The following is a 13,859-nucleotide window of genomic DNA, read 5'->3' as shown; positions in this document are numbered from 1 at the left end:
GCCAAAATAATTACAAACCAGCCCAAATTTTGTCCACCTGCCAAAGTGTGTTTTTCCCTGCCAATTTCCAACAAAATCCGCTCATTTTGGTGGAAACCCGCCCAATCTGGCAACACTGACTGTGATACTGACCGCCCGTGCTTGAGGACAGTAACTGCAGAACAATGTGTGTTTTCACGTTCGAGTCTCCAAAAGTCTCCAATAACACCAGAAAAAGTCGCTAGATTTGTCGCTAGTCGCTTTTTTGAAAAAAAGTCGCTAGAGGGGTCTGAAAAGTCGCTAAATATAGCGACAAAGTCGCTAAGTTGGCAACACTGCGTGTGTGGGCTGAAAATAAATAACACACCATTGCGCATGTGTTGCCTGGCTCTCTCTAATGCGCATGCTCAGTGGAGCTCTTTAGCGCTTTTACACTCGGACAGAGCCGCTGGAGGTTCAGCTCATACGCTAACCATGGTGAACGTAAAAAAACGGAAGGGTCGCGTCGTTATTGATTCTGATTCCGAGGACAGCGCCAGCGATGATAATCTGGATCAGGTAATAGTATCATATTATATTTATCTTTATACTTGTATTGTAGCATTAGCATAGGGATCCGGTAAAGAAACTGCGTTCTTTTAAAAACACACTCGTTTTACGGGTACGCTACTCCTACGTCACACTTTTTCAGCTGTGTGATTGGATTGCGTATTGCCAGTTTAAATAGTTGACCAGTTGTGGTTGAGGGACTGGATGAAGGAGCCAATCAAAGTACAGTAGGCGGGATTTTATTTTGTCTGAATAGAAGTGGGGAAACAACTCGCCAATTAGTAAAACAGCTAGCTCCTTAGCTTTCGTTTAGGACCCTGTAGGCCTGGCAACCATAGTTAGTAGTTATTTAAAAAAACAATTTAAATGCCGATAATTCAAAATGTATATATTTATAAAAAACCCAGTCAAGCAAATGTTATTAATTTAAGTCAATTTACACTGCTGTCTGTGGTGCAAGTGTCATTAGTGGATAGCATCGGTGCTAACAGAACATTAGCTGCTAATCTGTATTTGTAAACATCCGACTGAGATTGACATCAACAACAATTTGTACAGATCAACAGTTAATTGAACTGTATTGATATTAGTTGCATATGATTTGTATATTTAGATTTAAAACGAATAATATGTGCAATATTACATGATTTAAAATAAATAATTATGTTTTCTTTAAGTGAATAAGAATGATTTCATAATTGTTTTAAATATATTTGTGCAGTACTTTTAATCGCATATCTAATCTTGTTTGGAAGAGTGCATTATTCAATGCTCCTGGAGCCCAGAAGCTTAAAGGCCCAACAGGGGTTTGTTTTCAGACCTGGGTTCAAACCCTCAAGCTTCAGAGTGATTTACTGGAACTCTAACCATTGAGCTACCTCTGCCACAACCATTGCAAATATGTTGTTTTAAATACCTAGGCATACGTATTTAATATACAGGGGCAATCAAAATCATTCAACCGCCATTGCAAATTAGGCCACCATTGCATATTTTTAGCAACATTTACATTTTTTAGTTGTTTGCAATAAACCAGTCAAACAAAAACTTTACAAATTTAAATAGCTCAATATAGCAAGTGTTTTTTCCCAAATTTAACACAAAAGGACTACTGCAAAATTAGAATTTGTCAACCTCATAAATAGAATTCCTCATAAGAACGCACATTTGCAAATCAGGTGTATACGCCGAAACAAACACCCTGTCTCCAGTTAACCATGGCAGGGACACGGGGATGCTCTTGGACTGCTTTGCTTCCTTTGACAAAGAAAACCTGCAGCAGGTGAAGGAAAAGATGGATTCAATTAAGTACCAGGAATCATTTACATTTTACATTTTCAGCATTTAGCAGACACTTTTATCCAAAGCGACTTACACAATGAGCAATTGAGGGTTAAGCGCCTTGCTCAGGGACCCAACAGTGGCAACTTGGTGGTGGCGGGACTTGAACCCGCAGCCTTTTGTTTACTAGTCCAGTACCTTAACCACTGAGCTATCACTGGCCCCGAATCATTGTATCTTATGTGAGGAAGCTGAATCTTGGGCGTCATTGGAGCTTCCAACAGGACAATTATCCCTAGCATACCTTACAGTCCACCAAGGCTTAATTATAGAAAAAGTAAATCCCAAAGGAAATCTTTGTTTGGATTTGAGGAAGGCTGTTGCAACACGTGAACCCCAAAAATGTAGTTAACTGGGGCCATTGCCCATGAGTAATGGACTAAGATTTCTTTATGAAAGCTGCAAGAGGCTGGAGTCTGCAGCAGGTCATAATAGCCATAGGGTGTCCTACTATGTACTGGAGACCCTTGTCATGAAGGGGTTAAATATTTCTATACTTTCTCCAGTAGTCATTAAAAGTGGTATTTTGTGTTGTATTTGGATAAACCATTTGTTACATTATTTGTGTTGAGCTATTTAATTTTTTTGGTTTGATTAGTTTATTGCAAACGGCTAAAGTATCTAAATTTTGCCAATAAACTTAATTCGCAATGGTCAGTGAATTATTTTGACAGCAATTTTAAGTCTACCTGATTGAAATTAAGTAGATAGATACTTATGCATCAGTATTTATCATACAATTACACTATGGCCAATAATATATTTTTTTATATAATTGTGGAAAGCCCTCCAACAAGACTGGAGATGGTCATTAGCTAGAAGATGGACAACTCCATATTGAAACTTTTGGTCTTGCTTGGATTGGAATGTCCAACAAGCTCATGATGTCTGAGTATTTTGGCTATGTAGCTTATATTCAGCCAGAGGGTATGATTTTACATTTCAGAACAGAATTGCCCCTAGTGTTTGGCATATATGCATATTTATAATTTATATATTCGGTACAGTAATTGTTAAACACACATAATTTTAGTTTAGTTTGATGGAGGAAGAGACACTTACTGTATGTTTTTTTTTTTCTAGGAACTGCTGACTCTAGCTAAGAGAAAACGAGTGGACTCAGAAGAACCAGAGGAGCCTGTCAGTAAACCTGTGGCATCTACAGACTCGGAGACCTCTGACAGTGATGATGAGGTACATTGTCTTGATTGTGGATGGACCACTCTCAGCACTGCCCTGACACTAACATGGTAGTGTATGTTGTACTGGTAGAAATGCGTGAGGTGCAGTTTTGTTGTTGGGGATTTTTAAACCCCCCAGTGTTAATCCTGAGAGAAGAATAATGCTAACCCAAACTTCAAACATTGTGCAAGAAAAAATAGAGAAAATATCTCTAGTCTCCAGCCGGTGCTGACAAAGTATGTGTTCCTAATAAAGTGCCTGGTAGGTTAAACAGTATTTATCCCAATAACACTGCTGCGCATGCTACACTCATTCAAGTACAACACACTACTGTTTCATTACTGTGTTAGTGTCATTGCAATGCTCAGAAGGGGTTCTGTGGCGGTGTAGGGGTGACAAAGTGTACCGAGGGCCACAGTCAGTAATTGTATATGCACAAAGTTCATTTATTTTAGGCTGAGGCAGTTAATGCTTGGATTTTTTTGGTGTGTAGTGGACTGTCGGAGGCACCAAAGCCAAGAAGAAGGTGAAAGCTGGTAAAGGTGCAGAAAAGAAAAACCTCACAAAGAAGAAAGTGAACAAGGCTGCTTCTTCAGGTAGCTCAGATGGAGACAGCTCAGCTGAAAGCTCCGCTCCAGAGGAGGGTAAGAGAAAATGCCTGATGCTTGTCGCCTATGTTCACTTCTGTTAACAATTTTTGAAGCTGTTTTTTTTTACACTTCTAGCCAAGCTTAACCTCTTTATCACACAGGCGAAGTGTCCGACTCTGAGAGCAACAGCTCCTCCTCCAGCTCGGATTCGTCCTCGGAGGACGAAGAATTCAAAGATGGTTACGGAGATGATCTGATGGGAGACGAGGAGGACAGGGCACGTTTAGAGCAGATGACGGAAAAAGAAAGAGAACAGGAGCTGTTTAACCGTATTGAGAAAAGAGAGGTGCTCAAGCGCAGGTGAGAAAGTGGTGGGACGTTAATAACCAATGTTGCTTTAGCAGTGTGCCAAAACATTGTGCAACTGAATTATGAGCTCAAGCATGAAGAACAGTTAACCAAAAATTATTTCTAAAATCTATCTTAGGTATTCAAATGAGGTGGGATGATCAGCAGGAACCCTTTTTGTACATATTTAGGTTGTTCTGCAGGGAGTGGTTGGGCAGGGTGCTCCTTACAGCGCAGATTAGAGGTTTTGTGATTTGCATACATTTGCATACTTTCTACCTAGACAGCATGGTAGAGGCAATGAAGCCCCATCGACCTCCTTTCCTCAGACACAGCGATCTGTGCCAGTTTGGCCACTGGCCAGGTCGATAGCGCCGTCTGCAGTTCGAGTGCCAGTGACAAGCTTTTTGACTTGTACAGTTTGAATGATTAGCTACTGTCACAGTGAATTAAATGTTTACTTTAGGTGGCTTGCGAGTGCAAATGGTGGTCACATGAAAATGCAATTTGGACTCTTGAATCATCTTTGCATATATAGACTGGAGTGTAAAATAACTAATCACCACAAACCTTTTCAATACACGTCAACAGGTTTGAAATCAAGCAGAAACTGAAGAATGAGAAGAGGAAGGAAAAAGAAGAGAAAAAGAAGAAGCAAGAGGAAGAGCAGGAAAAGAAAAAGCTGTCTCAGGTCACAGACACTCAGGTGGTAAGCAGATCTGTACTCTAGTTTTGGGAAATAATACAAAGCTTCTAATAAATATTTAATAACATTTATAGACGACTTTCTATAAATAACAAAATCCTCTCCATAAATCATGTCAACTTTAAGAATTTCTTGTGTTATTAATGTCTTAAATGTCCAGAAATCTACCTGAACGCTTCTCTCTGTGTACTTAATAACATTTGCATGCTGTCTGATCTGGGTAGGTGATGTCCCATAATAAAGAAAGAAGATCAAAGAGAGATGAGAAGCTGGATAAGAAATCTCAGGCCATGGAGGAGCTGAAAGCTGAGCGAGAGAAGAAGAAAAACAGAACGGGTTGGTAATCTCTTATGAAGCTTTAAGCATGTTCTCTCTCAAATGATTCTTATTTCAGTTTTTTTTTGTTTATGAAAATGAAGAAGGAAAAAAAATTTATCAACAACCGTTTTCATAATTAAAATAGGTGCAACGTTTTTTTTAGGAAAAAAATAAAAAAATTCATGTAGTTTATTCAAGTCCGAGTTTTTCCAGTCCTGAAGGTCCACTCTCCTGCAGAGTTAGAGGCTTTTCCCACTCTACTCAGGGGTGAAGGGTTCAAACTTAAGAGTTTAAATCTCAGAGAAGCCATCAGCATGGCCGATCGTTCAAACAAGCACAATTGGCCGTGTTTGAGGGAGGGAGGACGGGGTCTCTTCCAGCTGCCGCTGCGAAATGCGATCTCTGGGACCGGTCTGGGCCCAATGCAGAAGTTTTGGGAAAGTCGGGGTGTGACATGGAGCTTAGCTGTGTGGGAACCCAACACTGGCAGGTGAAAAGAAGTGGTTGGTGAATGGGCGCGCAAGTGTCCCAGCTTTCTTTTGCCTAAATGGAGGTAGTGCAAGTGGCAGAGGTGCAATCTGAAATTGGAAAAGACTAGATTGGGAGATAAAGGGGGAAAAGTTTTTTAAGATTATTTACACATTTGAAATCAACATGCTGCTTGTAGACGACACATTTCTCAGCTACTTCCAACTTTTTGCAACAAGATGGCACAAAGCAACATTTTCAGCTTTACACTAACATACCTGCATAATCGGAGATAGTTATCAGGTACTAGACTGTCCATCAACAGTCTGGCCCTGCAGTTTCATACTGAAAACGTTTAGAGTCCAAAATAAAACAATCAAGCCCTGTATGGGCACACAGCGAAGACCTGGGTGAACCTTTCTAAAATGTGCCTTTAAACTCACAGCCGAGCTCCTGACCAAACGGCAGCCGCTGAAGACCAGTGAAGTGTACTCTGATGACGAGGAGGAAGAAGAGGAAGATGATGACAAGTCATCCGTAAAGAGCGACCGCAGCTCAAGGTCATCATCCTTCGATGAAGAAGAGGAGTGAGTAATCTTGTCCTTGATTATCATTTTGCAGTTTCTCTTTAGTACTATTCAGTTATTTTTATCAGGTTCATTAGGGATGGATTCTGTTTGCTGCGTGACTGTGTGCATGTGCAGTGTGTGATGAGAAAATTCAAAGATATCTTTAGAAGGATGATTGGGACTAAAATGAAGAATGGAGGTCTGAATCCTATATTCAAACTGCATGAATAATTGGCTACTACAAGGCAGTGCTGTACATGTGGTGATATTAGCATTTAAATTGAAGATAATTTTATAAATACTGTGCAGTTATTTGGGACCACTGATATGGCTGTGCAGCATTATGGATCTAAATAAAAATGCTGTCTGTTTCTCCTGAACCTCTTTGCTAGCACAGGGATCCTAAAGCTTTAGCTCACCACCACTTAGGTTTGAGCTATCAGGTGTGTCGAAAATGTGACAGAAGTTGCAGATACAATGGGGAATTGGCCTCAAGTAATTAAGGTCTAAATTGGGGAGAACAGCTGAAAAAGCCCCCCAAAACCCACAATGTTTACTTGTGATTGTGAATGGTATAATAGGCTGTGTCTCAAGTACCTGTTATTTCAGTCAGTATATAATTTAATGTAATGGTCTTTTGGTAATATTCCTGACCCATCTCACATATGTCTTGTTAATTTCTATCCTAAGCATGTGTTGGTTGTAACAGTAAGAGGCGCTCAAGCTTCAGTCATAAACACTTTAATTTACACGCCAACCTGTGATTCCTGCTTGCTTTATTTACTAGTGACTTGTTTTTGGTTGCTACTGTAACAATTTTTATTTTGGTCAGGTATTCATTTACTGTGTTCTCTTCCTTAGAAAAGAGGCGACACCCCCTAGATCTCAGCCGGTGTCCTTACCCGAGGAGCTTAACCGCATCCGTCTGTCACGGCACAAACTCGAGCGCTGGTGCCACATGCCCTTCTTCGCCAAAACGGTTACTGGATGTTTCGTACGCATTGGCATAGGCAACTCCAGCAGTAAACCTGTCTACAGGGTAAAAGATCTGTTCTACTTTAGTTATAGAACTAGATTTAGACATAGACAAGTGTACTGGATTTAATGAATTCTGATTGTGTTGAATTAAGGCCATTAGATTTAATTCAGTATTTTGTGCATAGAAATTATGTGATATTGTCTTTATATTAATCAATATAATAATAAAAAAATATTAATTCATTAATTACCTTTTAATTCATAATTTTAATCGTCGCCATTTTTGCAAAAGCTTGTTTTGTTTGTATTTTCTGTCTCATTCCAGCTAAATCATAAAATTTTGTATCTGTTTTGGGTTTCTTTGCCAGGTGGCTGAAATTGTAGATGTGGTTGAAACAGCAAAAATCTACCAGCTGGGTTCTACAAGAACAAACAAAGGGCTGCAGTTACGGTAAGATGTCAGTTCTTAACATGCACCAGATTTGTTTTTATTTTTATCAAACGCATTATCCTGGTCAGGGTTGCAGCCAGCCCGGTTCCAGTGGGAAACACAGGCCACAAGGTAGAAACACCCTAGACAGGCCATCAATCCATCGCAGGGCTTCGGTCCCTCCTCTATCCTCAGACATAGCCAATCGTGTCTGTGTAGATGCCCGGTTGGCTGATGGCACTGCTGAGATTCGGACCTGGATCTCAGCCGTTGTGGGCTAGCATAAAAGACTTTGCACCACCCGAGTGCTACTCAGATGCATTTGTATACCATTTTTTAAATTAGTTCAGGGAGATGGGCAAGAAAAACCCTGGGGGGTTGCAAAAAATTTTTTTTTTTTAATGCAACTTTATAAGGGAAAGTAATCTAAGTTTTAAGTAGATAAACACATTTGCTGTCATCTGTATTAAGCTGTAATGTGTATGTGCCTGGTTTTGCTTATTTTTCAGACATGGAGGGGACTTGAGAGTTTTCCGGCTTGAGTTTGTATCCAATCAGGAATTTACAGAAAACGAGTTTATGAAATGGAGAGAAGCGGTGAGTGTGATTTACCCATATAATATACATTACTCAGTTAGAATAAGACATCTTGTATGTCAAGAATTATGAAGATTCTCGTTTTTTATTTTAAGGCTGTACCATGTGTATAGATTACTGTATAAATTGGTAATAATCTTTGCAGATGAACAGTGCTGGCATGCAGATTCCTACTTTGGATGAAATCACCAAAAAAGAGCAGTCCATCAAAGAAGCCGTCAACTACAAATTCAACGACAAAGACATAGAGGATGTAAGTCACTGGGATCAAACTTGCTGTGCTAGCTTTTACAATTGGCCATGCCTGAGGGAGGGAGGTTGACTGGGTACCTCATTAGTGCTGCAGTTGCGGCTTCTGCAGACAGGTCCAAGTGCCTGCAGGCATGTCTGGAACACAAGATGGTCTGCGGTGGCAGAGGAAGTTACAGTCGGGGAATTGGTAGTGACTAGGTTGGGTGGATGCAAAAACTGACTGTACTTAAAGCTATTAAATCTAGATGTGATCATGTGACTTTATTCTGTAAACCTGCATGCAACTTGGTACCCTATATTTATGAGAAATGTTATAGTCTAAAATGAAGGTAAAAAAAAATCCAGCAAAGTATTTAAAAATGTGTGGCTATTCAATAATGGACGAGCAAGAGTTTGGAAAGTAACAAGCAGAGCTGGGAATAATAATAACATGCTTATCAGTGGCAACATGTGTTGTGTAACTATGATCATATTAGTTGTAGGACTCCAGTCTTTCCAATATGGGTGTGAAACATTTTTTTTGTTTTTGTTGTTTTTTTATAATTAACAGATAGTAAAAGAAAAAGACCGCTTCAGAAAAGCGCCGCCGAACTACGCCATGAAGAAAACGCAACTCCTCAAAGAAAAGGTGCCATGTACTGTCTGAGTGAATCTTTAATCCATCGATGTGGAGTGTATAATTGCCCTGAAGTGTTCAATATTTCAATAAACTGTGTGCAGGCTATGGCTGAGGACAATGGAGATGGTGACAAGGCGAAGATGTTGCAGGATCAGCTGAATGAGCTGGAGGAGAGAGCAGAAGCTCTGGACAGGCAGAGAACCAAAAACATTTCTGCTATCAGGTTAGAATCTAAATTCGAATTCGCACAGGATGAATCTCTTTTTCTTCTTTGCTGACTCTTTGTTTCTAATGTTCTCATCCCTTTTTTCTTATCTTAGTTACATTAATCAGAGGAACCGCAGCTGGAACATTGTGGAGTCTGAAAAAGCTCTGGTGGTATGTGAAAGTTCAGTTCTTCCTCTGGAATGTTATTTTATTTGATGATGTCGTCGGGATGTTTTTCCCAGATCATTACTACTGTATAATGTCTTTTGTTAGGCGGAGGGTCAGAACTCGAAGAACCAGCAGATGGACCCCTTCACCAGACGACAGTGTAAACCCACCATGGTGTCCAACGTAAGAAACACTTTCTGTGTCTCTTGTTCAGTGGTGATCTTATTGTATTCTTTGGGAAGATAATAAGTCTGAATTTTGAAAGTAGACTGGATTAGATGATACTGAAACATAGGTTCAAACTGTTCACAGTCAAGCAAGCTTTACGTCAGAGTGGCCTATAAGACTGCTGTGGAAAAAAAATTATACTGTATAAATAAATTCATTATACTGTATAACCCTGTATTGTATAATGACAATAACGTTGAATTAAATTGAATTTAAGCTTACAATGTTACCTTTGATCCAGCAGATGTTAATTCATGGATTATGTTTGACCAACATTTCTCCCAGCAGAGGATGACTGGATTTTCTTCCAGATCTTGGCCCACTGAATCATTTACTGTTTAATTAGTGCAGTAAAACTAGCCTTGTTAATATGGGCACAAAGAAGCCCCATGCTGCAGTTCATAAGTCACTTATACGGAATTAGGAGGCTGTGCCACAAAATTAAAGAATGTATATTATTTTCAAAAATGGACCGTAAACTTACTTTAAGTAAAAATATCCTAAACCTGTATTTTTTGTGTTTGTACATTTCAACATTTTTCATCAACGTTTTCAACGTTTTTAATCCTAAAATTAGAAACGTTTAATGTTACAGTGCTATAAAAATTTTCTGTAGACACATAGTAACTGTAGCTCTGTGTATTTACATCAGTACAAGTCAGATCATTGCTCTGTCTGATTTTTCTCTCAGGCCAGAGACCCTTCAGTCCACGCTGCTATTCTCGCGCATTTAAATCAGAAATACGGTTCAGGCTCCGGTGGGGACTCCCAGCAGGCCAGCAAACAGGTAAGCTGTGAAGACTAATGATTAAGGAATACCGAATAACCAACAAGGAAATCAGTGCTGGTTAAAAACATTATTTAAATTTAGTTTCAAAAGGGGATGCAAAGGTTGTCATTTTCTTTTACCTGATAACTGATAGGCTTATAGCATCTTGTCAAAACAAACACGTCACCAAGTTCGTTTTTTCTATCAATAAACCTTTACTTTTTAGTAAATAAAAAAACAGCTTAACATAGTGAACATGGTAGTAATGTACATGGGATGTTTTGTAAAATGCTAGTAAAAAGACAAACCTGTGATTTCTTAATTCTCTTAAATCTTTATTTATAAGACAAAAGTAGTTTTTATTGATCAACTTTTATTGTATTTTGTAAGTTTGGGTTGGGACAGAGGTGTGTTTAGCACTGTGTTCCATCACCTTTCTATTAATGAGACTGTTTAATGGTTTGGGAACTGACCATACTATTTGTTGCAGCTTTGCAAGTGAAATTTTTTGAGACAGATCTGGGCTGCAGTCAGAGTCAAGCACATGCAGTCTGTTGTAACGGGTGCAGAATGAAGCCTGGCATTGTCTTGCTGTAATAAGCACAGGCTTGCTTGGAAAAGACATCACTGTAATGATAACACGTCCCTAAAATCGCTATATATGCTTTCTGGTCAATGGCACCGTCACACATATGAGGTCCTCCATTCCTTAGGCACTGACACACCCCCATACCATGTGAGATGTGTTTTGGATGGTCCTTTTCGTCTTTGGCTTGTGGATTATCCGTCAATGCATCTTTTAGTCAAAAGTATTTTTTTGGACAGAGAAGAAGAATTGAATCTCATTTGTGAACTCTTGTACTGTTTAATAACAAGCAAGTAAACGAACGGTTTATGCTTGTGAATTTTAAAGCCAGTAGTAAAGACTGTTTTTAAACTGTCAACTGTGTGATTGTGTGTATTCAGCAAGATCATGTCAGCCAGAAAGAGAAAGATGTTACAAAGACCAGCAGCGACCTCTCTGAGGACCTGTTTAAAGTTCACGATTTCGACGTCAAAATTGACCTGCAGTTTCCCAGCACTGGTGAGTGTGTGCATGTGTCTTTCTGAAGCTTAGTTTAAGGTCAGCGATCTGGATCAAACTGTCACAGGGCTTGCAGAAGTATTCTAAAATTACGTCTATTGTAATGCCACAGAATGCCGAACTGTCAGCAAGAAATAAACACCATAATAATAGGTGTGTTTTTTTTTTATTTCTTTAAATTATGTTAAGAATTCTAGGTTTTATTTCTTATATATAATTATATATAACAGTATACAACCTGGTCCAACTTATTAGGCTGTGTAATAATGTGAAAACAAGGGATGATCAACTATGTACAATTAAATTAAACTGTTCAGTGTGGATAGTTAGGGATGGAATGAGTGTAGTGTTAAGCAGTCTGGTAGCCAGGGAAAGGAAGCTCCTTCTGAGTCACTCAGTTTTAGCCATAAGGCTGCGGAGGCGCTTGCCTGATTGCAAACAGGCGCTTATTAAAATGGGTAGAGTCCTTTATACTGTGCAAATGATTTTTTTATTAACCTCAGGTAAGTTCTCCCATATGTAGGCATTGCAACAGCGGATTGTTCTGATTTGCATACCTGATTTGGCCCAGTTTTTAAGCCGGATACCCTTTATGATGCAACCCTACTTATTTCATCTGTACCTCCCAATGGCTAAGCTGTTTGGCCATCCCTTCATCCTCAGACATAGCCAATAATGCCTGTGTAGACACCCGACTGGCCATTAGCAGCAGGTACTACCGCTGCGCCACTTAAGCACCCTAAAATAATAATGATTCAGTAATAGCTTATTGTTTGTCACGTTGAAAGACCCAGAAACAAATGTGAGCCCTCTCTGTTTTGGTCTCTGGGTCTTGTCTTTGGGTCTGGTTTTTCTTTGAATTTAATAAAAGGGTTTTTTAGGTGAGAGACTTTCATTTTGGCAGTTGTAGTCTAGTGGTTAAGGTACTGGACTAGTAATTGAAAGGTCACTGGTTCAAGCCCCATCACTGCCAGGTTGCCACTGTTGGGCCCATGAGCAAGGCCCTTAACCGTCAATAGTTTAGACAGTATACTGTAAGTCGCTTTGGATAAAAAGTGTCTGCTAAATGACGAAAATGTAATTTTGTTGCTGCATCACCTGTGTTCCATCAGTGCAAAGCTGAACAAACTCATTTTGAACATCATAAACGAACATCTGAAGCTAGTGTGTGTGTATACATTTGCAGAAACCAAGTCCCTGTCGGTCAGCTCCAATTCTCTGCCGGTGAAGGATGGAGCACCACGACGCTCCCTCAATCTGGAAGATTATAAAAAGAGACGAGGCCTCATCTGATACCTCCACATACCAGCTTCCCATCCATCAACTCTGCATGTGTTTGTGAATTGAACTGCACTGGGGAACTGAGGCTCAACCTCCCCCTGCAGTGTGTGTGTGAGTGACTTACGTACATGTGGATGTAAGCTTGTATACGTGTGTGTGTGTGAGTGTGTGAGAGAGAGAGCAAGAGCGAGAGATAGTCAGTGACGTGTGTGTGTGTGTGTGTGTGTGTGTGTGTGTGTGTGTGTGTGTGTGTGTGTGTGTGTGTGTGTGTGTGTGTGTGTGTGTGTGTGTGTGTGTGTGACAAATGTGGACTTAAACTTTACATCAGTGTGTGTGAGACTCTAGTATGAAACGTTCAATGCGAGACAAACTGCTCTGTGCTTTGTGCATAGGCTTTCAAAATGTAAACAGTAACAAAACACCTAAATGAAATATTGTGGTTTTTGAGGTTTTTTTCCCCCTTTAAGTGGGAGACATTCACCTGCTGGTTCATTTACAAAGGAGTCCTGGCCATTATGTTTCTTCCTTCCTCTTGATTCTTTTGTAAATGTCATTATTTTGTGTCTGAATCCTTGTAGGCATATTATTTTTAAGTTGATCCATGTTTTGAAGTAGCAGTCAATAAAGGCTTCATTTCTGAATATAATATAAAAGCAAGATCTGGAGGATTTTATGAGCCTTTTCCTGTAGAAAAAGCTTTTTAGCAGTGTTTTCTCTCTCTTTACTGGGAGCTTTGGTCATCATTTTGGAGCTTTGAGTTTGAGGGAAAGGAGACTATAATAATCACAATAATAATAAATGATGGCACACTCCTTTCTGACTTGCTCAGTTTTAAACGTATCAATTACCTCTTTTCAATGGAAAATATAGTTTATACATCTTTTTTGTTTTTCATGTGCTGAGCAGCCCTGTGTCCCTTCAGAGATAGTTTGTGTTATTGACTGTTGATCATTGATTATTGACGATGTCCTTCTATCAGTTCTCGTATTGATGTTGCATGCTTTGTAAATAAGATTTGGCCATTTGAGATGAGTGCAGCAAGAATAAAGAAGCACTGTTTCGTACTTATGAGGAGGTGGTCTGTTTTTGTTTGTTTTTTTAGAAAACAATTTCATTTTTAATTACTTGACTGATGAAATTATTACATTTGCTTAATTAATGGACCATTTTGCTTACATGACAGATGGACAGACTTT

The 13,859-nt window shown here is 39.4% G+C and overlaps 1 protein-coding gene across 1 annotated transcript; it reads left to right on the top strand.

Annotated features, from left to right (window-relative positions):
* Positions 1-399: 399 nt before the first annotated feature.
* On the top strand, positions 400-13,727 carry rtf1 (RTF1 homolog, Paf1/RNA polymerase II complex component). The gene is made up of 18 exons (XM_062995713.1): positions 400-537; positions 2,953-3,063; positions 3,545-3,695; positions 3,803-4,001; positions 4,581-4,698; positions 4,920-5,031; positions 5,927-6,068; positions 6,912-7,089; positions 7,397-7,479; positions 7,968-8,055; positions 8,201-8,308; positions 8,858-8,935; positions 9,028-9,149; positions 9,247-9,304; positions 9,407-9,484; positions 10,221-10,316; positions 11,265-11,382; positions 12,569-13,727. The coding sequence occupies exons 1-18, from the start codon at positions 454-456 to the stop codon at positions 12,673-12,675; spliced, it is 2,031 nt and encodes a 676-aa protein (XP_062851783.1). The 5' UTR covers positions 400-453; the 3' UTR covers positions 12,676-13,727.
* Positions 13,728-13,859: the final 132 nt, after the last annotated feature.

Source organism: Trichomycterus rosablanca, chromosome 5 (genome assembly GCF_030014385.1).
Source record: "Trichomycterus rosablanca isolate fTriRos1 chromosome 5, fTriRos1.hap1, whole genome shotgun sequence".
In the NCBI taxonomy this organism is placed as follows: domain Eukaryota; kingdom Metazoa; phylum Chordata; class Actinopteri; order Siluriformes; family Trichomycteridae; genus Trichomycterus; species Trichomycterus rosablanca.
Note: the sequence above shows the minus strand (reverse complement) of the source record. Positions and strands in the feature narration are given on the sequence as shown.

What these genes read in the sequence shown, in the direction of transcription:
- rtf1 (XM_062995713.1), top strand. Translation starts at nt 454, where the DNA reads ATGGTGAACGTAAAAAAACGGAAGGGTCGCGTCGTTATTGATTCTGAT. An exon ending in AACAAAGGGCTGCAGTTACG is followed by an intron (nt 7,480 to 7,967) that starts GTAAGATGTCAG and finishes CTTATTTTTCAG; the next exon opens with ACATGGAGGGGACTTGAGAG. An exon ending in ACGACAAAGACATAGAGGAT is followed by an intron (nt 8,309 to 8,857) that starts GTAAGTCACTGG and finishes TATAATTAACAG; the next exon opens with ATAGTAAAAGAAAAAGACCG.